Source organism: Colias croceus, chromosome 22 (genome assembly GCF_905220415.1).
Source record: "Colias croceus chromosome 22, ilColCroc2.1".
NCBI lineage: Eukaryota > Metazoa > Arthropoda > Insecta > Lepidoptera > Pieridae > Colias > Colias croceus.
This window is the reverse complement of record NC_059558.1, coordinates 658,843-686,712: the sequence shown is the minus strand read 5'-3', so window position 1 is coordinate 686,712 and position 27,870 is coordinate 658,843. Positions and strand designations below refer to the sequence as shown.

Here is a 27,870-nt window from a genome sequence, read left to right as displayed (position 1 = left end):
CTAACATTGACTCATCAGTTCATCACTGAAACCAGTGATAAATCAGTATATCATATTTTATTGTGTTTGAATATTTTTTAAACAACGATATATACAATATTATTATAAATCGGTAAACTACCAAAGTACTTCCGAATTTTCAGACAGACAAACAAGTAGTTTGAACACGCAGTTTTCTTATACTAGTAGCAAAAATCAAAACCATAATATTATGTTTACCTACTATATTTTACTAAAAGTCGAGTGCGTCGAAATCGTAAATAATAATATAATGTTTTTCACCTTCCTGGTTATTTTCCCATAGTAAATAGTGTTTTAGGTTTGTTGTTGTAGGTAGGAATAATAATAATTATTCTAACTTGTTGGTTATGAAATGTATATTGAAATAATTTACTTTTACAAATCATTAGTGATATTAGTTTTGAGTGAAAATGCTTGGATCAGCATAATATTATATGGTACTTCAAATACATGTTTTGATAAAAAAACAATAGTGTAATAAAATAAAACTGCGTTTTATTGTAATCAATGTTGACAGTTTTAAATTCCAAAATTATTGATCAATAAAATAGTTTACACCAACAAATATAACTTTTATTTTTATAACCATCGTTCATAATATAAACCGTAGCAGGTGGCGTTTTGAAGTTCTGTCTACTCATACAGAAAAATGGAAAACTTGTTTTTTTTGTAAACAATTTATTACTCATTATTGTTGTTTGGCTGTGTGTTTAGCAACTCGAAGCGTGGTCGTCCGTCGTAGGTACTTTTGTTCGGCGTCGCGTCGTCGCTCGTCCGCGTCGGCTTGATATAAAACATTCTTGATTTCATTGACACGCGCTATGATTTGCGCGCGGAATTTCTTGTGTTGTGAATTTATTTTTGTACGCTATGCATTTTAATTGAATCAAATTGCAATATTTCTCTAGTATGCATTTGAGACTATATTGTTATAATTGATCGTGGGTAGGTATAGTAATTAATTATTCTAATAACGCAATTATATTTTCGGTGGGATTCAAAACAAAAAATTGGCCCGTGATTTTTATGAAATTTCACCACATTGCAAATTATATATTATACAATTACAATTACAATTATTATAAATCGGTAAACTATCAAAGTAATCACAAACTTGCAAAATATGCTTTTCCGAATTTTCAGACAGACACACAATTTTATTAGTTTGTTTTAGCAAAGTAGGTACCTATACCTATACGCTTACGTCGCGCGTCGCGTCGCGTCGTCGAAAACGGTGCGCCCAGAAACAAACATACCTACCTAATTCAGTTACAATCCTTTTTTTGTTCCGTAATATATTGTATTCTAATACGATTTTTTTTATTCGTCGGCCAGTTCTACTAGGTATAAAAAGATAAAATTGAAATATAATTATTGTAGCGACAGCCATATGTTACTATGTTTTCGTAAATATGTTTTTCACCTTCCTGGTTATTTTCACATAATCTTATATATATATAAATGAATCGCAAAATGTGTTGGTAAGCGCATAATTCGAGAACGGCTGAACCGATTTCGATAATTCTTTTTTTATTATATTCCTTGAAGTACGAGGATGGTTCTTATGTAGAGAAAACGTAAACATGTACCACGGGCGAAGCCGGGGCGGACCGCTAGTCTAATATAAAAATGAATCGCAAAATGTGTTGGTAAGCGCATAACTCGAGAACGGCTGAACCGATTTCGATAATTCTTTTTTTATTATATTCCTTGAAGTACGAGGATGGTTCTTACTTCTTATGGAGAGAAAACGTAAACATGTACCACGGGCGAAGCCGGGGCGGACCGCTAGTAAATAATAAAATAATAAATAGTGTATTAGATTTGTTATTGTATCTTGTGTCTTGTTGGGAAATGTTCAAATACCTACCTATTGAAATAATTTACTGTTACAAATCATTAGTGTTATTAGGTAGTTTTGAGTGAATAGGCATGGATCAGAAATTCAGAATATAATATGCTACTAACTACTCAAATACATACACGCCAAACTTGTTTTACATTCACGCCATCTAGAGTTCAATCTTTATCATTTTTGTATACGTCTGTGTGTGTAAACGACCCTGTATGCAATGACAGATGTTAAAACGCATGGTTTTACCGAATTGGGTGGATTTTAAGGCAATGATATGACATATTTAAATAAAATATAATATTCAGTAATCGCCATGACTATTCCTACGACCTTAATCTTTTCCAATTACGCAAAAACTCAAATAAACTAGAAATGTAGAATTCAGCGCCATCTAGCGGGACATTGGCTGGGAACAGATCGTAGCAATCACCTTAAGCTAAATAAATCCGAGGCGGATTGTAATCTCAGTTTATTTCAAAATAGCAATGAAAACGCGCATCTAGCGACCCGAAGATTAAGCGCTCGTAAAAGAAGGGTAGAACTAACGTCTTGATATAGAGTGCTCCGTTGACAAACAGACGATTTTACACCCTATGCTTAACTAATATGAACTGAAATCCTCAAACACGGTCCAACGATGTAATATACGACTAGACGTTGCTATTCAAACGATTTCGAACTTTATGTACAGTGTATACGTGCTAAAATTCCGTAGACATGTTGATATGTTTTAATGTATGACACATGTCCATTTTCGTAAAGACTTTCAGGACTTCCGAATGTTTGTTTCGCGGTCGATTTGTGTTGTTCCGTATTGTAGAGTTTATTGCTATGGGAATAGGGGATATAATGGATTGTTTGCATGCGGGGATTATTTAACGTCGGTAGATATTATGTATGACTTATAAGCGGCTATAAAAATAGAATGAGGGAGTTTTTGTGAAGGTGAGGGGTCGTTTTATACACTAAGTGTAGTGGGGAAGGACATACTGAATACTCAACTATTTTTAAGTGTGGTACTGAGCCAGGCTTCACATTCATTACATAAGTCTTGAAGCAAAAAGTAGTAGTAGTTTCTAATTGACAATAAATAAGAGCTAGACGTACCAACTAAACAACCAACACTGACATCTATATTATTTGAAAACAAAGACACACTTTAATTATATCATGTAAATTGTAATAGAGAAGACTAACAACAGGCAAGTGTCAGTTACATCGAATTTAGGTCAGTTATAGTTTAAGGGTCGTTTGGGTATATTTACAGGTACGAATTGTCTAGAAGCATTTTTTGCAACCAACTAGTAATTACACTTTTATTTTTTTAAACCAAACTTACTCAAAGTTATGAATTTTCATATCAAATTACAATAAATACAATTTAAAATATTTTGTGTTAATATAGACTCATCTGTCCTTATGTAACACACACATACATACACATTATAATAAAACGTCGTTTACACAAAAAATCGTATTCTCCACATATAAAGCGCTTGTACGGTTCGTTTAAAGGGGAAAACACATAATCGGGTGACGCGCGACCGACATGATCCCCGCGCCGCGTCAATCGGGAGGGGGGGGGGCAGGGCTGTCTACGCTTGTTATATATTAGAAGAGATAATGAGATAAATAACATTGCATATAGTTTAAATAAAAGAAATCGGTGTGATGTGTGGTGTGCGTGGAGAGAAATAAAACGAATGATGGTTGGTTATACACTGACTTTTATTAGAGAAATTACCCCTTTTTATAATAAAATGTAAATAGGTACTTAAACTAAATATCTATCCGATTACAGGCGTCGGATTACTATCTCTAGTTACTAATTAAGGAGAAATAATATGATATTCCAGTAACAATTAAAATAATTAAATATAATATTCTTTATAGTTTTTAAAGACACGTGTGACCTAAATTCCTTAGTGATATCTGATAGGAGTCACATTATATTTATATATAGGTATAAGTACACACCTATACCTAATACCTACATTACATCTCTCTCCTTTTTTTAAAAAAAAAATATCTAATACATTTTTTTTTATATATGATACGGTATTGTTCTATTTTTATGAACTATATTTTCTTTACCATTTTGTAATATTTTTACATTGAAATTCATATCACTTATTACTTTGTATGGTCCCATATAAACTTGATCCAACTTTTCTCTATTTTCTTTTTTAACAAGTAATAGATCTCCCTCTTTATAGTTAATTGAATTTGTTGTTTTATCATAATTGATTTTTCTACGTAATTTGGACTGTATTAAATTTTCTCTTGCTTCTTGCTGGGATTTTTGTAGCCTGTATTTTAACTCAATAGGGTAGTTATCAAAATTGTAAATTGGATCAATTTTATTTACAAGATTACTTGTTATACCACACAATTTACCAAATACAAGTTCATAAGGTGTATATTGTGTTTCACTATGAACCGTTGTATTATATCCAAAACACCAATATTGTAACCAAGAGCTCCAATTTTGAGTTTGGTTGTTAGTTTGAATCCTTAGAAACGCTCCCAATGTTTTGTGCGAGTTTTCTAAAGAACCAATACTTTCGTGGTGATATGCTGTTGATTGTATTTGCTTTACTTCTAACAATCTACAAACATCTTTCATAGTTGCTGAAATGAACTCAGTACCTCTGTCAGTTGCAATCGTCTGTGGAATACCGTAACGTAAAATAAAATTATCAACGAAAGCACGAGCTACTGTGTCTGTTTCTTTATTTGGTATTGGGTATGCTTCCACGTATTTCGTCAACTCACATTGTAGTGTTAGTATATAGGCATTTCCATTAACATCTCGTGTTATTGGACCAACTGTATCAAGAAATATTTTTTCAAAAGCTGAAGATGCAGTGCTAGTAATGCACATAGGTTGCTTCACTTGCTTATGAAATTTCTGCTTTTGACATTGCTCACACTTATTCACAAAGTTATATATGTCATTGTCCATATTTGTCCAGTAGTAACGTTTCTTTATGTTATTCGTCATTCTTCTTATACCAGCATGTCCACTGCTTGGTAATATATGAAAATCATTTAGTATGACCTTTTTGTCATCCATATTTTCTATTTTTACTACACCTTTTAATATGCATATCCGTGGTCCTTGCCACTTATTTATATTTTTTACTTCCTGAGCTAGCTCTTTTATTAATTTTTCATTTCTTTCATTTTTTATTATGCATAATTCTTGAATATTTTCTTTGTTACAGAATTGTTCTAATTCTCTCACTGCGAAAGCTCGTTTCAACCATGATCTAGAATTAGGATTCATTGTAACCATATTCCTTGAAGGTGTATACATAAATGTTTTTTCTTTACTATGGACATTTTCTGAACATGTCTCGTTCTTCGTATATTCGTTAGTCTCCAAATTGAATTCTATCGAATTTTTTGTCCGTTTAAGTATTTCTACGACTCTTGGGTGATCAGTCCAATCGTCAGCTTTTTCATCGTTATCCTTCTTCTTATTTTCCATTTCATCCATCATTTTTCTTTGTTTTCTAGTCATAACCATGAGGCAATTGACTTTATTATTAATAGACTTTAGGTCGTCCGTTGTTAATACTATACGAGATAAAGCGTCTGCAGCGACATTATCTTTTCCTCGCGTGTATTCTATTACAAAATCGTATTCTTCTAAACATAGCCTGAATTTGGTAAGTCGACTCGATGGGTCTTTCATGTTGAATAAGTATATCAATGGTCTATGATCTGTACAAATTTTGAACTTTCTTCCATAAATGTAAGGTCGAAAATATTTGATAGCCCATACAATTGCTAAAAGTTCCTTTTCTATCACAGGATAGTTTCTTTCAGCTTTGTTTAAAGTACGACTGGCATATGCTACTGGTCTTTTGTCTTGATTTGATAAAACAGCTCCAATCGCTAACCCTGAAGCGTCTGTATGAATAATGAACTCATTACTTTCTTCAAAATTTGGATATTGCAATAAAGGCGGGTTACATAGTGTATGTTTTAAAGTTTCAAAAGAATTTTGACAATCTGTAGTCCAATTGAAGTTAACATTTTTTCTGGTTAAATTATTTAAACTTGCTGTAATGTTTGCAAAATTTGGTATGAACTTTCTATAATAATTGGCAAACGCAACAAACCTTTTGACTTCATCTGCGTTTTTAGGAGTTGGATAATTTTGCATGACTTTAATCTTTTCTGGATCTGGTCTTATACCTTCTGGTGTAACGATGTGACCTAGGTACAAAAGATCTTTTTTCAAAAAATTACATTTTAATGGGTTTAATTTCATATTTACTTTTCTTAAACGTGAGAATACATCAATAAGATTTTTATTATGCTGATTTAAATTTCTTCCCATCACAATAATATCATCCAGGTAGACTATGCATTTTTCATAATTTAATCCTGATAATGCAATTGTCATCGCTCTACTGAATGCGCTAGGGCTTGTTTTTAGACCCATTGGTAAACGTTTCATTTGATAATGTTTATCAGCTACAAATGCTGTATATTTTCGACTTTCTGCATCTAATTTCATTTGATAATAGCCCTGATTGAGATCTAAGTGACTAAAATACATAGCTCCTGATAAAGAGTCCAATATTTCGGTAATATTTGGCAATGGGAACTTATCGTCTTTGATACAATCATTTAGTTTTCTGTAATCTAGTACAACTCTCCATTTCTTTTCACCATTTGCTCCTATTTTCTTAGGCACTATCAGTAATGGGCTGGACCATTCTGAAGTTGATTCCTCGATAATATCGTTGTCTATCATTTCCTGTATTTGTTTACTAATTTCCGCTTTCTGTGAATGAGGTAGTCTGTAAGGTTTAGAGTAAACTGGATTGGTATTTTCTTTTAAGTGTATTTTCTGTTCGTATAAATTGCAAGTGTTCAGTCGATCACCCGACAAGTGGAATATATCTGCAAACTTAGCACATATACTTGCAATACTTTTCTGTTCTTCTGTGTTCATGTTTTCTAGTTTCAGTAAATCGAATAACCTTCTAACTCTTTCTCCATTGTTTGTTACTTCTTCAAATGTAAAGCATTCAAACTCGTCTAAAGGTATTATTTCGGGTGTGAAACAATGTAAAACTACTTCTGTTTCCCTAGTATTCATAATATGTATCGATATTTTTCCATTTCTGGCTTTATTCAAAGTATTAGCTATGAATACTCCATCACACACCTCTTTTGAAGTTATTACACAGTTGCTAGTATGGTTCGTTTTTATATTAATTATTTTTTCACATCTGGGTGGCAGTTTTATGCTTGTTGTGTTTATATCTTCTGTTGAAAACATGTCTATTGGTATTGTTGTATACTTTGAATCTGCTTGAAGCGTTAATGTTTGGTTTTCAAAATTTAGTAATGATTTGTATCTCGACAAAAAGTCTTGCCCGAGTATACCGTCAATGTTTAATGGTAATGTTTTAAATATATGAAATTTATGTTCAAATTTTTCATTTTTACATTTCAATGTTAATTTTGTATATCTGTCTGAGGTTATTTTTCCACCAATGCCCTTAATTTGTGTTGTTTTTTGGGTAACTTTGTGTTTAGTATGTTGTATAGCAATATCTTTAATTATAGATAAGGATGCTCCAGTGTCTAATAGAAAATTTAGTTTTTTATGATTTATATAAAATTTTACTGAATTCATGTTGTTATAACTTAATACGAATTCATTATTGTCGAAAAAACCACTTCGGTATCGAGCTTTGCTCATCTTCGTCCTCTTCGTTTTGCGAACTTTGGGCCAAATTTACCTGCTGATGCTGGTTTCTGTTTTTATGAGTATATGGTTGAGTACTACGGGTATTTGATTTATTCCTTCCGTTTGTTTTACCTCGACCTCTTTGAAAATTCCCTTGATTCCTACCACATGAATAGTTGGTGAATGTATTCTTAAATTGTGTTTTTGGTGACCTTGAATTAGTATAGGAATATGATTTTCCACAGTGTCTAGATCCTTGGAGTCCCCGATGATAGGGTCTTCCTTTTGCAAAGAATACTTGGTCAGATGATGGAGAAGTCATCGTTACTTCCTCATCCTTTGCGCCTTGAATAGCGTCCTTTAACGAATTGTAATTTCGTGCAGCTATAACAGTTTTCAATCTGTCATTCCGTAGACCATCGGCGAATTTATGTATTGCCTGTTTTTCATTTATGGATTTCAGAATACTGAACGTGTCTGAATTTCCTTTTGATTGTGAGATGGTAAGGTTAACAAACAGTTGCTCGAGCTCTGTTCCAAATTTATCTATCGACCGATTTCCTTGATAACAATTTAATAGTTTTTTCTGCAAAGCGATTTCTGACTTAGTAGTTAGGAGGTGCTTTTTCATGTCACTAACCATTTCTTCTACGCTACTATAGGTATCTTTTAATCTTAATTTCGCGTTTCGTGACAACCGTGTCTTGCAAACAAATTGAATAAGATTTGTAATACTTTCTTTTGAAATCATTGTCACATATAATTCAATAGCATCTATTAACTGCAGAGTGACATTTTCTGTGTCGTCCATTACGGGCAACAGAGAAACTGCCGTTTTTAATTCAAATTCTGGTTTTGTCGACATGATTGTCACAAGATTTTTGATTTTATCAAAAAGACTATCTATTTCTAATGTTACACTTAATTCTTCTACTTTAATTTCTACCACTTGTATATAGTTTTTATACTCCTTGTATATTTGTTTAGCTACTTCGTATTTTTCGAATGCTGTTTCACTTTTAAGACGTTTAATTCCAAACTTAACTAAATATTGCTTAATTTCTAGCAAATCATTTAAATATTTTTGTAATATTATATTAGACATTTATGTTTATTATTATATATTTATATATATTATTTTTTTTTAAACATAAGTGTAACTAATATCTTAATTATATTTCTACATAAAGTATAAACGTGAGTAAATAAAAATAGATTAGAGGGAAAGGAAAAATTGCCACTTACAAGTATACTGCGAGTCACTGCACACACTAATTGCCACTTTTGAACTGGGTTTTCAAGTTGTGTATTACTTTTTATATCCCTTTAAACCGAGGCGCGACGTGACTTCAAAACTATTTCCGTAGCTTGCCGCTGTATCTTCTTTGTAAGTCGCTTGTGCATCTTCTTGTAAACAGAATACGCCAATATTATTCCACAAATGACTGCTATTACCACGGTCAAATTGAACATAGTTTCTGATTTTTCCCAGGGTGCGATGTTGTTTGGTGCGTAGTTGTTCTGTCCGCTCTGTGTTATAAATACTTCTTCTTTTTCGACTTCTTTAGATTGCTGCTTGCCCATTTTGTCTTTACCAATCTGCGTATGTAGAATCTCTTTCCCAACTTATTTTGTATAAAAATAATTCTCCAATTCGGTGTAATTCTCCATAATAATTTATTATGACGCCTTCGGCTCTCCGTATGAAGATGAAACTCCGATTTCAGCGCCAAATAAGGAACGTAATTCTAGAACACTATTATCCGACGCGCTCGCACTGGCAGGGTCGCCATGTGATGTGTGGTGTGCGTGGAGAGAAATAAAACGAATGATGGTTGGTTATACACTGACTTTTATTAGAGAAATTACCCCTTTTTATAATAAAATGTAAATAGGTACTTAAACTAAATATCTATCCGATTACAGGCGTCGGATTACTATCTCTAGTTACTAATTAAGGAGAAATAATATGATATTCCAGAAACAATTAAAATAATTAAATATAATATTCTTTATAGTTTTTAAAGACACGTGTGACCTAAATTCCTTAGTGATATCTGATAGGAGTCACATTATATTTATATATAGGTATAAGTACACACCTATACCTAATACCTACATTACATCGGTATACAATTTCCATTACAAAAAAAGAGAGTAGGTATGTGAAATAAGCACAAATATATAATATCGCCACTATTAATATATCAAACATAATAATTAAATTAAACATAAAAATTAAGTAACATTAAATTCAATATAAACATAAATCACACATTTTAAGAGTACAACGTCAATCTGAAACATCCACTACTAAATCATCTTACAATCACACCTCGCGACAGCCCTAACCGCAAGTCGGTTGGGAGGTCCCCCCACACGTCTGCACGCCCCCCCCCCCCACCGCCGCCATTAGCCCCGCTCCCGGGTGAATGATTCCAGTTGCCCAATAAAGCAGAACGCTGCCGGAACGTGCGCCCCGTGTGTAAAGCGAACGCGAAGCGATATGTGTATTTTAATGTATTTATACGGATTGGGAATATGTTCTTTGTGTATAAATATGATTAAGTTTATGTTAACATGGAGACAAATTATTACGAAAAAGAACCGTCAAACAATAATACATTAGTACCTAAGTTAAGATTTTGCCTCTTAGTGAGTCATCATTATTTCTCAGGCGTATAAAGTTTTTAAATAGTGCCTTTCACAACAGAAGATTTGCAATTCAACAATATTAGATTACTATTGAATGTTTGTACGTTTTTAATCTGCCTTTATTTACTAGTTTTGGGCACTATATGTATAACAACAAATGTATCGTAGATCGCTTCCGCTTATATTTCGCACGGAACCCTCGAGTACATCGGATCGCGTCGAGCCGTAAACACGACGCGACTAACGCCACTCGTCTACGCGCCGTTGAGATGCGCTACGGAGCGTTCACACGCTACACACTGCGCTACGTATTGTCGTTGTTAGGCAACGGTTCTACAAAGCGTTTTTACACGGAAGACATGTTTATTGATCAGTTTTTCTTAACACATTTTTGCGTTATAAAAAAAAAATTATTATTCAACATTCTTATAACTTTATTGATTATATTACTACTTGAAACACGTACTCGTAGTAAAAAAGTCGAGAAGAAGTAAGTTACTTATGCATTTTGTTTCTTTTTATCATAAACCACAAAATCCTAAAAATAATTTATTTATTATTTACCTAATTTTATCTTACTTATTTCACTCGATTCTCCCAAATACTAAGCGTTCGAGCGTCAGTCGATAATTTATTATAACATCCTACGTATGAAGCGGCGTAGCACCTTCGTAGAACATATTTTAAAGTACATCATAAAGAGGCGCCTCGTAAACACGTAACCCCACTCCTCAACGGGTCACCGAGACGTGCTCTCTCAATCTCATGTAATAAACCTACTTACGTCGTACGGAACATCTACATGTACGGTGCTACGACTGGAACAACTAGTGCTACGAATTGTAACTAAATTCCCGCTAAATATTCTAAATAATGAATGCGACGCGCCTACTGTCGTTTGACAAAGCTTGATATGAACTCCATGAGGCATTAACACGCAAAAAAGTACTACAGATAATACAATGCGTTTCACCTACATAACGAACATATTATATTTTTACTTTTATTATTTGATGAAAAATTTGTATCCTGAATTGTGTAATATATTCTACATTTTTTTTTGCATTATATGTAGTATAAATTACATTCATTTCAGTTAATTAAATTCAGTAACATCATTTGAACGTAAGACGAGCTCATCTATCACACTATCGTAGCACGCTGTTACGAGAACTGCCGTAGCACCCCGCTACGCCGCTAATAACATTCATAAGCGCTACCTCCTAGCGCTAGTGTACGCAAAGTGTTTCAATTGGACTCCCGAGCGCAGCCGTTGAAATATCAGCGTTGGCGCGACTCCAAAACTATCTCATTACCGAAACATCTTCCGCATCGGAACCGGGACTGGCAATTTTATTATATCCCACTTATAGTACTCTGCTCGTTACTTACGAGATATAATTAGTGTCTGCTTATTTTGGAACTGTCCATGATTAGGTTATATAATCATCGTGATCATTATTATACGGCTGTACTGGATGTTTTTTCTATTCATAATCAGTACCAAAAATTTTAGTTCTGAATGAAATAACATTTTTTTAGTAATACAAGGCAATTAAATTCCAATTATAGGTTGCGGAATCATATCTGCTTCTATTATTACATAGGCCAAAGCATTAGACCATTTCATTAAACAAACTCATAATACAAAAATACCCTTTAACAAAAACCTTCCTCTCAAAGAGCACTCAATAATATTTAAAATTCATTTAAACAGATCCGATACATTGAAAAAAGCAATACTTCCGTGTCACATGGCAGCTACAGTTTAAACGTGAAACAAAGTCGATAGAATCGCTGCAGCGTAGAAACAAAAGGCGGCGATATCGACAACAGCGTCGAGCACCCTCGAGCGCTGAGTGCGTTAGTGATGTGACAAGTATATGTTATGAAAATGTATTGATATTTTAAGTGTGTCATTTTTGTCATAGAATGTTCTGATGTTATACATGTTTAGCGGAGAGGTTTATTAAAAAATGAAGTAACCATGTCTTTTATCGTAATTCGTAAGTGATAAAAGTACACATGAATGAAACAAAAAACGCATAACTACTGTCTATTGTCTGTCTACTACTTCCGTACATACAAAAACACTTTTTTTTATATTAAAAAGCTAATTAACAACGATTCAAAATGTCCCTTAACAGATTCCTACAATAAATTATTAATTCAATTTGTCAATAATCAAGTAACGCCCAAAAAAACATCTCAACCAAACGAATAATAACTCTTAATCAAAAACATCGACATTACCAAGCCCATCACTAGTAAAGTGCAGCTATACAATACGGGCGCTATCGACGCCGGCACCGCGCTGCTGACGCGGCTATAGCTCGATTGTACAACACTACACTGTATCGGAGATGCGAGATATGTTTATTAACTTTGATACCTTTGGTGGGTAGTTGGAAACTATTTGCAATATTATATTAGTGATACTAGAATGTATATACACAACGGATAGTAACACTATACTGTTAGTAGATTCGACTAAGGTTGTAGGCGAAGAAGTATAGAATAACGAAGTGTTTTATTTAGATGACTGAATTACTGAAATCTAATAATTTGAATAAATCTCATCAAAAACTGAATGAGGAGTTGTGTTTCAATTTTATTGACCCACATTGATAATTTCTCATCTGTAATTAAAACGATTGAAACTGAATTACCGCTCGAACAATATTATGTTAACATAGCATATTCCAAAGAACTTTAACACAAATAATGTACGAAATTAGCCCAAATACTAACAAGACGAATAATAATTATTTAAATTTAACCGTTTTGAGAGATGGTTTTCCAGAAGACAAACGAAATATCTATGCAAACATTAAAATTGCAACAGCACTACCCGACCGACCACCTCGACCTAACCCTAACTAAACAAAACTTCTTCGGAGGCCCAAAAACAACAACCCCCAAATATGAACGCGGCATTATTAGGCAGAATACCCCAGGAGGGTACCGGCACCTGCGGTGCAGGAGAATCCCTCCCGCAGCGCCTGCGCTGCGGCAGCCCGTCGTATTCTGGGGCGGGCATAATTCCGCTCGGTCATGTGCCAAGGGGTTCGCAGAGCAAGCAAAAAAAATCACCCCCCTCCACTCTCACGGTGGACTTTTGTAACATACGGGGGCTGCACACTAACTTAAACGCCGTCCACTACCATCTTGAGACGGCTAAGCCGGCCTTGCTCTTCCTGACTGAGACTCAGATATCAACTCCGGCCGACGTTTCTTATCTCACATACCCTGGTTTTAAGCTGGAGCATACTTTTGCACCGCGTGCCGGGGTATGCGCATACGTTAGGGAGGATATCTGTTGTCGACGTCTTGGCACCCTTGAAGGTGAGGATCTGTCTATTATCTGGCTGCATATTGACTGCGGCGACCACCCTCGCGTCTATGCTTGCCTGTACAGATCCCACAGCGGGAATACTGGTACCGACCGATTATTTGAGCACATCCAAGAGATGATCGACACCTTGCTTGTACAGTTCCCTTCTGCAGAGCTCGTGGTTTTAGGCGATTTCAATGCCCACCACGTTGAATGGCTCGGGTCGCGTACAACTGACCACGCGGGACGAACTGTACACGATTTTGCTCTAGCCTATGGCCTAACACAGCTGGTCTCATCGCCTACGCGAATACCGGATGTGGAGGGCCATACTCCCTCTCTTTTGGATCTTCTGCTGACCACACATCCCGTGAACTATCAGGTCTCCGTCGTGGCCCCACTGGGGTCATCAGACCATTGCCTGATACGGAGTATGGTGCCACTTATGGGCTCGAAACAGCAGACACCTGCAGCTCGACGCCGTGTGTGGCACTACAAGTCGGCAGACTGGGACGGAATGCGTGGTTTTTTCGCTTCCTACCCATGGGGGCCTGTTTGCTTCTCCTCGGAGGATCCCAACGCTTGTGCTGAGTCTATCACTGACGTGGTACTGCAGGGTATGGAACTATTTGTGCCATACTCTGTTGTGCCCGTTGGTGGTAGATCTAAGCCTTGGTTTGGACGTTCCTGTAACATGGCGTCTCGTCAGAAACAGGAACTTTTTCAAGCCTGGGTTGCAGCAACGGCGTGTCGCGATCCAAGCGTTGGTCTCATCAGGAAGAAGTACAACTCTGCCTCCAGATCCTACAAGAGAGAAATCGCTAGGGCTAAATCCAGTTATATTGGTGCACTTGGCGATAGACTAGCGCGACTTCCTTCGGGAACACGGGCGTTTTGGTCCCTCGCCAAGGCCATCCAAGGTAACTTCTGTCGTTCATCCTTTCCTCCTTTGCACAAGGACGAAGACTCTCTGGCCCATTCCGCTAAAGAGAAAGCCGAACTCCTGGGCGCTCTCTTTGCTAGGAACTCGACTCTTGATGACAGGGGAAAGACACCGCCTACCATCCCGCGGTGCAACCATTCAATGGCGGATATACGTTTCACACAACGTGCCGTTCGAAACGCTCTCTTTTCCCTTGACATTCATAAGTCGACAGGGCCGGATGGAGTCTCCCCTATTGTGCTTAGGACATGTGCTCCTGAGTTGGCACCGGTTGTAACGCGTCTTTTTCGGCTCTCTTACGCCAAAGGAATCGTTCCGAACTCGTGGAAGACTGCTCTTGTCCACCCAATCCCTAAAAAAGGCGATCGCTCAAATCCGTCTAACTACAGACCGATCGCCATCACCTCTTTACTCTCCAAAATAATGGAATCCATTATTAACTGCCAGCTCATGAGGTACCTGGAGGAGAACCAGCTGTTAAGCGACCGGCAATACGGTTTCCGTAGTGGTCGCTCGACTGGTGATCTTTTGGTGTACCTCACCCACAGATGGGCGGAGGCGGTTGAGAGTAAAGGGGAGGCATTGGCTGTAAGTTTGGATGTAGCGAAAGCCTTCGATCGGGTCTGGCACAAGGCACTTCTAGCGAAATTACCATCTTTCGGACTTCCTGCGAGGTTATGCGATTGGGTTGCCAGCTTCCTGGAAGAGAGGAGCATTAAGGTCGTTATCGACGGTTCCTGCTCTAAGCCTCTTTATGTGAATGCTGGTGTCCCACAAGGCTGCGTGCTATCTCCTACACTGTTTCTTCTGCATATCAATGATTTGTTGCAAATCAGTAACATCCATTGCTATGCAGACGACAGTACGGGGGATGCTCTTTATCCCGGCCGTGCGAACACCTCAAAGGAAAGCCTCAATGAGAGCCGAAACAAACTTGTGTCTGAAGTCGAGTCTTCTCTTCAAGAAGTCTCGGATTGGGGCGAACTTAATCTTGTTGAGTTCAATCCCCAAAAGACACAGGTTTGCGCGTTCACCGCTAAAAAGACCCCATTTGTCGTAGAACCTCGGTTTAAGAGTACTCCCCTTAGTATATCGCCGAAAATCGGAATCCTCGGAGTTGAAATCTCGAGTGACGTTCAATTCCGCAGTCATTTGGAAGCGAAGGCTAAATTAGCCTCGAAAAAGCTTGGTGTGCTCAGCAGATCGAGACAGTACTTCAAGCCGGCCCACCGACTTCAGCTGTACAAGGCTCAGGTGCGACCGCATATGGAGTACTGTTCTCATCTCTGGGCCGGAGCCCCACAGTATCAACTCCTTCCTCTTGACCGCATCCAACGTCGAGCAGCTCGAATTGTCGATGACCGTAGGCTTTCCAATAGGCTCGATCCTCTGTCAGTGCGAAGAGACGTTGCGTCTCTCTGTATACTGTACAGAATCTACTATGGGGAGTGCTCTGAGGAATTGTTCCACCTACTACCAGCCGCACAGTTCCACCACCGGACCACACGCCGTAAAAACCAGTTCCATCCGCACCATCTGGATGGTTGGCGCTCCACCACTGTCCGCTTCACCCGCAACTTCCTTCCGCGTACGGTGAAACTGTGGAACGATTTGCCACCTGCGGTGTTCCCGAACAACTACGACATTGGGGCCTTCAAGAAAAGAGCTTATTTGTCCATAAAAGGCCGGCAAAGCACCTGCAACACTTCTAGTGTTGCAAGTGTTTATGGGCGGTGGTGACCACTTACCATCAGGTGGCCCACCTGCCCCTTTGCTTGCTCTGACATAAAAAAAAAAAAAAAAAAAAACAGTCCACATCTGATCTAATCCACTAAATCTATATCAAATCAAACTTCACTATCAATATTCAACATCCACATTGATACAAGACCAATCAAACGGGTTCACCTCTGCGATGCAATAATGCGGATTATCGGAAAGCCATTCGTGGTGGGCTGTGGGAGGGGGGAGCACCTGTTACCGTGTATGATAATTCCAACCTTAGATGTGACGAAAATAACATTTTTACGGCTATATTGTGCATGTAACCGATGTTTTAGATATTAGATATAATTTTTTTATTCCTGACGCTTAAAATATAATATTTCGAAAACAATCAATTACATCATGATCCAAAGTTTTTTTTTTATATTATTGGAGGGCAAATGAGCGGACGCAATGCATCAGGTATTGCGTTACAAAAGGTACCAATCAGTTACAAACATTTATTAACTTTTGCCACTTTATTTTGACAAAATATGCCAATCCCAACGGATCACTGCTTGTAACGAAGAACCATCATACCCCCTTATACTAATCTATTCAAAAGCCTCTCAAACCAACCGACAAACAAACACAATCACTCAATAATCTCTATATACATAATACATAATAACCATCACCTACGATTATAGCATTCAACATAATTGATACCAATACAAAGTTATGCACACGAATATCAATCTAGCAGAGACGCATTGCATAAGTTGAGCCGAATCAATTTCGAAGCCGCGTGACGTCACAGGGGGTGGGGGAGGTACAAGGGGATGGGGGATCGAGATTATTATAAATTGAATATCATTCAAGTTGCAGGTTAATGTTGATGTAAGTATATTAGCTGTTTGATAATAATGATTAATATATAGGCTGTATCAGGGTTGTTAATTTGTCATTTTCACTACTATAACGTACACACAACAAATCTAATGATCCAAATTTTATAAAACCTACTCTATAGACTTAGCAGAAGTTACCGTCTTTTATATTGTATATAGCATTTTCAAGATAACATAAACTAGAAAAGTACTAACATCGTTAAGGAAGAAACATAATACAAATGCCTAATCTAATTATCACACAAATCCCACTTTGTTTTAAAATATAGAGTTACGTTCTTTAAGCTTATAATTAAACTTTTATAGAAACTCGGCATAAATAAAACACCAAATCGCTTCTGCTCACAACAAAAAATTATTCCACAAACAATCTAGTCAAAATACCAATATGTTGTGATATTCCCGACTTCCTCTCATAACAACGAGTTTCAGATACGAAAGGACACATCTAAACCCCTGTAAGAACGAAAATCATCCTTATTGCATGGTCTTAAAGTCTATTTTACCAAGTACAGAGCGTTATCGCTCACCCTTTTTACGTAATAGCAAATATGTTTCAATAAATTTCCCTAATATCATTCATGAACTTTCCGCTTTGAGATTTTTCTTATTTTGAACGAAAGCGTGGGTGGAACAACATAATGGTGCCGGGATTCAGACATATTATTATTCGTATGATTTAATATTCACAAATCACGGTACCGATACGTTATTGATTTGATTTATTGTGTGCTAGCCGTCTTCATCGTTCATCTTGTTATGTTTGCACATTTTTAGAAACTTAATTTCCATAGCATTTTACGCTTAGTAGAATTTCCATGAAAAAAGTAATAAAAGTAAAATGAGTAAAGTATGTACATACATGATGCATCTAAAGTTTTGCAAGTTTATGAAAATGTACATAGTGTAGCATGAAACACGGCTAAATTATTTAAAACATATTCTAAAGCTCGGTGTACATTTTTTATGTTAATTGGTTACGTATACTTGAAACAAAAGTGGTCTCAAGATATATCCTTGTGGGACACCTGAACATGGCAACCCATGCATATTCATAATATTATATTAATACTGATAATTTTCTATTTGAACAAAAGAGTGTACTGTGTACTTATCCTATTAGATAATACTATAATGTTGTTATTAGTTAGGGGAATGACCATAGTTCTAAATGAAACACAATAGAAGACCAAGTCGAAGGCCTCCCGTTAAATGCATCCCGATGCCATAGTCGATTTAAAAAGTGAGATAGCCAGGATAACCTGAATTTGGTCGACTGCAATAAGCCAAAACACTATTCAATAAATTCGATATCTCAGCAGAGGAATAACAAATAGGCCGATTATTATACAAACATAGAAGTAAAAAGCAGCTATATATAGATTTGTATTTTTATCAGATTACAAAACATACAACAAATAAAGAATATTTTAAGAATTTTAAACACTATTTTTATCACATTACAAAACTTAAAGTAGGTACAAATTCAGATTTGTTTTAAAACACTAACCTTGATCGATCTTGCCGTGCGCGTGCGCATGCCCCGCTTGTACATGCGCATGTCCCGCTGTCACGTGCGCGTGTGCGTGCGGGTGCGTGTGCGCGTGCGCGTGCGGCGGGGCGGGTAACGCGCGACGCTCGGGCGCCTTGGGGCTGTGCCGCTTGCCGCGCGACACCACCAGGGACTGGGGGATCTGCGCGCAAGGAATGGTGTGTTAGTGTGTGTAGTATACTTGTGTTGACGAAGTGGGTTCAATATAAATAAATAAATATTTCAGGACAATTTTCACACACGGCACGATCTGATCCCATACTAAGCTTTCGCTTGTGTTATGGAAACCAGATGGCTGATAAACATACATATATAATTTATATAAATACTTATATAGATAATCAACACCCAGACGCAGAGCAAACATCTATGTTCATCACACAAACATTTGCCCCGGGTGGGAATCGAACCCACGACCTCTGGCTTGGAAGGCAGGGTCACTACCAACCAAGCCAACCGGTCAATCCAATCCAATATATTATTTATATTTTAATTTTATAACTAAAACAATCTTATATATAGAAATGAAATTTAAACTGTCCTAAAATGTACTTGTAAATTTCAAACTATTAGAAACAAATTTTAAAGCAAAATGAAACTTATTGGAATTTGTACTTGAAGAAACGTACCAAAGGCCGATCAATATACACCATATATTATATATTTATAACAAATTTTCAATGTTTCATGTCTGGCATAAACTGGCTCATTAGTAGATCATCCGAAGACAAAATTCCAAATTTTTACAATAACTTATGACAATTGTATATATTGTGTCGTCACATTTTTTGTAATTTGTGGTAATGCGGGTAAGGTGCGTGTATAATGTGTGAAATTACTTGTTGGAATTTTTGTCAAGCGTGCGTGGCGGTATGTCAGTGTTTAAGATGTGTTATAGTCGATGCATATAAGAGGTCTACGATATAACTAAGCGTAGCATAGTTTTGGTATAATGTTTTGGCAAAATAAAGATTTTATTTATTATTTATTTATTGAAGTGAAACTTCTTTATCGGGGTTGGAAAAAAATTTAGTATAACCATTTTTTCATTACGCGTGACATTTTTCCGTTACGCACCATCTTTTTCTTATCCCTACCACGCGTGATTCGACGTATTTCTGTAAAGTTGCATATAGTAAATTGTTTTTTGAAAAATATGGTCATAAAGAAGTTTCACTTCTTACGTGTGTACACGCACACATTTTTTTATTTAGGTTTGTCAACGTTCTGTGTTTGTGTGTTTCATGTTTATGTATATCTGTGTGTGTATGTGTATCTGTGTGCGGGTTACCAGCTTGTCGGAGCGGTCGCCGGAGGGCAGGCGCGCGATGGTGACGTCAGCGCTGTCCTCGGGCGGCGGGGGCTGCTGCAGCCAGTTGTACTCGCGCTTCTCCACCGGCACGCCGCGCCGCTCGTAGTCCTGCGCCTGCGTCCTGTAACAAATACCACGTGTATATAATACACTATAAGATCGCAATCCGGCTCGAAGGACCGCAAGTATGCAATCCGGCTCGAAGGACCGCAAGTATGCAATCCGTCTCGAAGGACCGCAAGTATGCCATCCGTCTCGAAGGACCGCAAGTATGCAATCCGTCTCGAAGGACCGCAAGTATGCAATCCGTCTCGAAGGACCGCAAGTATGCAATCCGTCTCGAAGGACCGCAAGTATGCAATCCGTCTCGAAGGACCGCAAGTATGCAATCCGGCTCGAAGGACCACACGCGTTTGATTTGGCTCGAAGGACCAAAAACGCACAATCTGACTTGAAGGACTAGTTTATATAGCCGCGTGCACGTGCAGGTATATAAAATGCATCCAACTAAAACAGCATAAATACTTTCTGGCCTAAAAGACTGCAAGCGTATACAATACAATTCCGACACACTCCGCCCTTCATCATCATTCAATTGACATTTTTGCTAGTAGTACAAATACTGTCCTAATATACTAATATTATAAATGCGAAAGTAACTCTGTCTGTCTGTCCGTTACTCAATCACGCCTAAACTACTGAACCAATTTGCATGAAATTTGGTATAGAGATAATTTGATACTCGAGAAAGGACATAGGCTACCTTTTATTGCGAAATATGTACCACGGGCGAAGCCGGGGCGGACCTCCAGAAATATTATAAATGCGAAAGTGTGTTTATTCGTTTCAATGTGACATGGCCATGGGTAACTTTTGACAGCGGTGAAACGACTCATACTAATGCGAATTTAACATCAGGGGAATCCGCGGGCAAAGAAAAATATATGAATACTAGCGGTCCGCCCCGGCTTCGCCCGTGGTACATGTTTACGTTTTCTCTACATAAGAACCATCCTCGTACTTCAAGGAATATAATAAAAAAAGAATTATCGAAATCGGTTCAGCCGTTCTCGAGTTATGGAATTACAACGAAAAGTGGCATTGATTTTTATATATTAGATTGTTTTCAATGCTGCAAAATGCTGATGATGATATTTGTTCATAAAATTAATAACAATTCCATAATTCCAGGGCCCTGGTGAAAGCGCCCATCGACCGGGCGAGTTTATACGTTCGCTAGCTATGCACATACTGAACCATTCTGCGCACGCGCGGCCCGTGGATAGAGAGCATAGCGTAAGGGATGTGGGTGGAAATAGGTGGGTGGTTGGTAGTACTTAATCAGTCGTAAAAATTCCAATTTTAGGAAGATTAGAAAAATGATTTTAACAATAGTTAGGGACATTTAGATTGACAGAAAAATTACGATAAGTCGGGAAAATTTCTATAAGCTGGAAAATTTCCATAAGAAAGGAAAATTTCTATACGCCAGGAAAATTTCTATAAACAAGGAAAATCTCTATACGTCAGGAAAATTTATATAGATAAGGAAAATGTTTATAAGCCAGGAAAATTTATATACGCCAGGAAAATTTATATACGTCAGGAAAATACCGATAAGACAGGAAAATTTCTATACGTCAGGAAAATTTCTATACGCCAGGAAAAATCCATAAGTCGGGAAAATTACGATAAGTCAGGAATAATTTCTATACGTCAGGAAAATTTCTATACGCCAGGAAAAATTCTATTAGCCAGGAAAATTTCTATACGTGAGGAAAATTTCTATACGTGAGGAAAATTTCTATAAGCTGGAAAATTTCCATAAGAAAGGAAAATTTTTATACGTCAGGAAAATTTCTATGCGTCAGGAAAATTTCTATGCGTCAGGAAAATTTCTTTAAGCCAGCAAAAAATCTATTAGCCAAGAAAATTTATATAAGTCAGGGAATTTTCTATACGCCAGGAAAATTTCTATACGTCAGGAAAATTTCTATACTCCAGGAAAAATCCATAAGTCAGGAAAATTAAGGTTAGTCAGGAAAAATTTGTAAGTCAGGAAAGTTTCCATAAGTCGGGAAAATTTCTATAAGCTGGAAAATTTCCATAAGAAAGGAAAATTTCTATACACCAGGAAAATTTCTATAAACAAGGAAAATTTCTATACGTCAGGAAAATTTATATACGTGAGGAAAATTTCTATAAGCTTCCGAATAAAATTTTTATGGGACCAATTCGACACCATCCCGCATCGAACAAAAAAAGAATCACGTAAATCGGTTCAGAAACCTCGGAGTAATCGGTGTACATACATAAAAAAAACATACCGGCCGAATTGATAACCTCCTCCTTTTTTTTGAAGTCGGTTAAAAAGCAGTTTTATTGATATTGGTATTGGAGTTTTTTACAATAGATTTTAAATAATGAGCAGGTATAACTTTATTATAATTATTTATGGGAGTTCACTGCACCAGCGCTCCTGAGGACGAGCCGCCTCTGCCTAGACCTCTGTATTAGGTACTTGGATGCACATAGTATTTAACCCCGTTTTGTTTGTATTTTTGTTAACATATTGTTACTAGATTCTATGTACGCTTTGGTATTATTGATGTGAGTACAAAGAATGATTTTGTTTCAATAAATAAAAAAATGTTGTGTGGTTTTATGAAACCACGGTAAAAGTGAAACTTTTTTTCACACTATAGACATTTAACTAAAAATTATCGTATTTGTACGATAATTATCGTACGTATCGTGCGTCACGCGACATGCGCTACACAGACCAAAAAGTTTGAGACGATGTAATAAAAGTTTCACTTTGATAAATCAACATGTTTGTATTCAAATTATAACGATATACTACCACCCCTATAATAATAACATTAGAAAAATCTGAATGTGTAAAATTTACTACAGAATAAGACTTTAGTGCCTGCAATTTTTTTTTTATAATAAAATTGAAGTATTTAATTATGTGAATAATAAAAAAAATCAAAAAATTAACATTTCTCACCTTAAACTTTCATAACAGTCTAAACATACTACAGCATAGTCTCCATTTTCTAATAATAACGAGTTTTCAGTTCTTCTTTGACTTAAGAATGGGAATTCCTGAAAAAGAAAAGATAATAAGCAACATCGAACATAACATTTTAGTCAGTGCTTAAAACATCTATTAAAGACTGTGCTTCTTCGATCGAGTTTAGGTGAATTTGCTGCTATGTGTGTGACACATTCACGCACACGCGCGTAAAAATCGTGCTTGGAAACCGCTTATTGGTTATTATCATATGGTTATCGGTGTTAATCCGCCAACCCGCACTTGGCCAGCGTGGATGATTATGGCCTGCATCCTCATAGGAGGCCCTTGTCCTAGAAGTGGGAATGTATAAGGGCTGATGATGATGATGATGACAATCGGTGTTATTATGTTGAGAGTACGCCACGTATATGGACTGATGATGATGATGATGATGATATAGATGATGATGATGATGTAAATGATGATGTAGATGATGATGATGATGTAGATGATGATGAAGATGATGATGTAGATGTAGATGATGATGACGTAGACGATGATAATGATGTAGATGATGATGATGATGATGATGATATTACCTTGATGGGCAGCGCGCGCACACGCTTGCGGTACGTCTTGATGGCGCACAGGTGGCAGTGGTAGTCGTGCGTGTTGTACGTGCGCCGCTCCGCAGGGAACGTGCCGCTCTCCTCGTACCTGCACACCCACATACAGACATACACAAACATGCTCATTAGAGAGAAGGAAAGATTTAATAACTCAGCCCCCGGAATCACAGACACAATAGACTCTGAAGATAGAAAATCTATTGTGTCGTGGACCGATCGGGCCGCTCGAAAGATTTAATTCAACACACATCGCACATCCGGAGAAATAACGTCACAACTGCATTTTTTGTAAAAATGAGTTTTATGTCAAAAACGTTTCCTTTTATGGTTTAGTATTCAGGGAATTAATGTTATAATTTTAATTTTAATATCCTTCACGAGAGGTCGCTTATGACGTCGCGGTTTTGACATGTTATTGGCCCATTCTGGCGGCACGATGTCTTATTAGTCAGTTGCGTCCGGCCATCCGAGCGGAGTAAATCTGTTTGGAGCTGCGTTGTCACATAAGGTAATTATGACATTTACTAAATAAGCTTTTGGTAGTTTTAGTTTAATAAATTGTCACAACTTTATTTTTCTAAACAATTGTGACAAAACCGCTCTCGATTTATTGATTAGTTATTTGATTTTAGTGGCTAAATATGTCATAACTGTACGGTATAAAACAATTATGACAATAACGCACCAAACTATTGGATATTCAGCTATGTGGCTTAATGTAATGTAGTTATTTTATGTACAGTTGTGACAAAACCGTCCCAAAATTGAATGTTCAGCTATATAACGATTTGAGTTATGACTTATGACAGTTATACATACTACTTTTCAATACGTGTTATATAATTACATAATTTCGTTTTAATTTTTATTTACAATACTTTTAAAGGTGAGAGTACTCGCAGCGGGGATTTTTCGCCTGATGAATATCGGCCTACTAAATCTTCAAGCTCTAGTTCCTCTAGAAGTTCAAGTTCTGATTCTTCTTCATCTAGCGAAGATTCAGAAGTAGAACCTACTGCAAACCCTGTCAATAGACCTTCTGTAGAATAAGTTTCAATTTCTGAAACTGTAAATAGTACAAGTGAGAAGGAAACCCCAAACAATCTTCGAAAAGAAACGACTTCGACACTGAAAAAAGGTAAAATAGATAGCGAAACAACTAAGAGTCTCGGGCAAAGAATATGTTTCAGTAAAAAGTGGCAAAATTATGAGAGCTAAAATAATAGGTTCGGCATGTATGTCTTCTTGTAAGCTCTCGTGTTCATTTAAAACATCGGAGGTTCGACCTACACTGGTTTTTAATGTGGCCATACCTACAGCATTTCAGGCACTGGATTGTTGGCAGTCTATAAAGCTCTACTGTTAAGGATGATTTGTAAAGGAAGACCTTTTCAGGCAGCTTCTGCCCTAGGAATGTGAGGACCAGGGAGTTTGGGGGAATCCATTCAGTGCTCACCGTCGTACGATGTTTTCTATTTAACCTACGTGCTTTTAAGATATACCCAAAGCCCGCAGGGATTTCCAAATTGGCAACAAATTCCTGCATAGAAATGTCAGTGGGCACTCCTCTTACAATGCCCTTGTATAAGGGGATAATTGTGCTCAGGTTGTGCTGGGCCAATATTGGATGACCAATAAACACATTGGCATCTTCACCACTTAAAATTCGATAGCAATCCTATTGCGGCCGATTTTCTTAATGCAATCTGCAAATATTTTTGATGCCATTTCTTACAAGTAGTTGACCGATTTTGATGGCCCGTATCAAGGTGCCTGATGTGGGGTCATTTTCTATCTAACTGCAATGTACAATGTAAGGTCCAGTCAGTTACAGAATACTGTCGAAAAGGGCGTTCTAGAAGAGGATGCTTATAAACGGTATCTATGGAAATAGAGTTAGGACAGTCGCTTAGAGAAGATTTCTTTGTCTTGCTTCTATATCTTATCATCACCAACATCCTGGTCAAGATGACGTTTTGGCCTTGGAGGGGCACATCATCAATCATAGTCTCAGGAGGGGGAGGGGGATCAGGTGGATCAGGAGGTGATACCTCCACGATTTAAATAATATCTACTAGAAATTAAAACAAACTTCGCGTAAATCGTCACCAACACAAAAATATCAGGTTTGATAGACTTAGTACACCAACGCCGTTATTCCAAATTAATTTAAATGTTACAATAAAGATGTTTTTCTCTGTAGAAGTGATATTTTTTTCTTACCTACCTACCAAATTTGACATAATAGATTTAGTATACTTTGAATCCCAGGGCCATAATGTCATAAATGTAGTACCATCCTTAAAAAAAGTAAAATAAGTCTTATCTAGTTATTTCAGCCTCCCTGAAAATGCTATATATTCGAAGTTGAATATATTTACCAACATAATCAATTAAATAATTTTTCTTATGTATAAACTGGGTCCATGAATAACAAAGCAAACTTTTAAATCTCTGCCCTGTAAAAAGTGGTTTATGACATTTATGACGTTATTTCTCCGGATGTGCGACATCATAAAAAAAGTGTGTGCGCGTACTAGTGTACACACGTAAGAAGTGAAACTTCTTTATGACCTTATTTTTCAAAAAATAATTTACTATATGCAACTGTAGAGAAATACGTCGAATCACGCGTGGATAAGAAAAAGATGGCGCGTGCGATGTCACGCTTAACGAAAAAATGTTACAATAAATTTTTTTCCAACCCCGATAAAGAAGTTTCACTTCAGTCGTCAGTGTGGGTGCCCGCATACATTTTTCATTTCATAACATATTTGATTGATTCTTTCACTTATTTGATATACTTATATTTTATGAAACAATACATTTATGACGTCATTTAAAGGATTATTTCAATCTGTATGTATGTACATCTCACCTCCTCCATTGGCTAAGCAGCGAGTGGTAACAGAAGGTGCACACCAGCGCCGATCCGTTCTCGCGGAGCTGTTCCGCGTTCGGATGACTCTGTAATCAAATAAACTGGTTTCAAATCCGTTTTAAATACATATTGTAGTTACGAGTGTACACTGTACATATAAAATGACGAAATGAGAGATTTTGAAAATCCTTAGAATCTTTTGTTGTCTAATTTCAACATATGCACCTGAACAACAAAACTTTTTCTTTTGGACTGTCAAAACCTCTCTCTCCCACTTTTGGAAAGAATTAAACATTATGCCACGTGCAACTATGCGAACGTGAGTCAATTTCCGACTTGGACAAAATAAAAAAAAATGTGTGCGTGTAGTGTACACACGTAAGAAGTGAAAACTTCTTTATGACCTTATTTTTAAAAAATAATTTACTATATGCAACATTATAAAAATACGTCGAATCATGCGTGGCAGGGATAAGAAAAAGATGGCGCGCAACGGAAAAAAAAGACACGCGTAACGAAAAAATGTGACACTACATTTTTTTCCAACCCTGATAAAGAAGTTTCACTTCAAAAAATATTTATTTTTCGTTTAGTAACGTTTCGTTGAGACACCAAATAATATTATTTAGACTATATTATTTATAATACTAGCTTTCCACCCGCGGCATCGCCCGCGCAGTCAAAGAAAAACCCGCATAGTTCCCGTTCCCGTGGGATTTCCAGTATAAAACCTATCCTATGTTCTTTCTCGGGTATCAAAATATCTCCATACCAAATTTCATGCAAAAATTGGTTTAATAGTTAAGGCGTGATTGAGTAACAGACAGACAGACAGAGTTACTTTCGCATTTAATACGGACCTCAACCGCCGGTGCAGCCTGAAAATCATCGCTGTTTTTGTGCAGCATTTTGCTGAGGCTGTATCCGTTTGCTAATCTTAAGGTAAAATTTTGTTATCTTGTTGGTTGTGTTTTTTGTAGAGATGCACCCTTTTTACTATCCGGCCGGATACCGGATGGTAATGTACTATCAAGCCGGATACCGGATAGTAAAATTGGTAGATTTTATAAATAGAATCGAAATAAAGACAGTTGTAATTGAAGCTTTTTATTATTTTCACTGACACGATAAAAGTGTCACTACCAAGAACTGTGACCGCGCGAACGCACCTACGAAACTCAAAATGCCGTCGGCCGAATATTCGGCGGCCGGATACCGAACATTCGGCTGGTGGTCAGGCCGAACATCCGGTATCCGGTATCCGGCCAAACAACTATTCGTTGCATCTCTAGTTTTTTGCAATAAATTTATTTTCTTTCTTTCTTTCATTTATAA

General features: G+C 36.9%; 1 protein-coding gene across 1 annotated transcript in view; it reads right to left on the bottom strand.

Annotated features, from left to right (window-relative positions):
- Window positions 1-27,870, bottom strand: part of LOC123701945 — a 106,189-nt gene that overhangs the window by 39,812 nt on the left and 38,507 nt on the right. The window contains exons 12-16 of the mRNA XM_045649579.1: window positions 26,533-26,621; window positions 23,625-23,742; window positions 23,017-23,114; window positions 19,983-20,124; window positions 18,650-18,833 (exon numbers count right to left, since the gene is read on the bottom strand). Coding sequence (XP_045505535.1) covers window positions 18,650-18,833; window positions 19,983-20,124; window positions 23,017-23,114; window positions 23,625-23,742; window positions 26,533-26,621 — 631 coding nt within the window. The remainder of the gene's footprint in view (window positions 1-18,649; window positions 18,834-19,982; window positions 20,125-23,016; window positions 23,115-23,624; window positions 23,743-26,532; window positions 26,622-27,870) is intronic.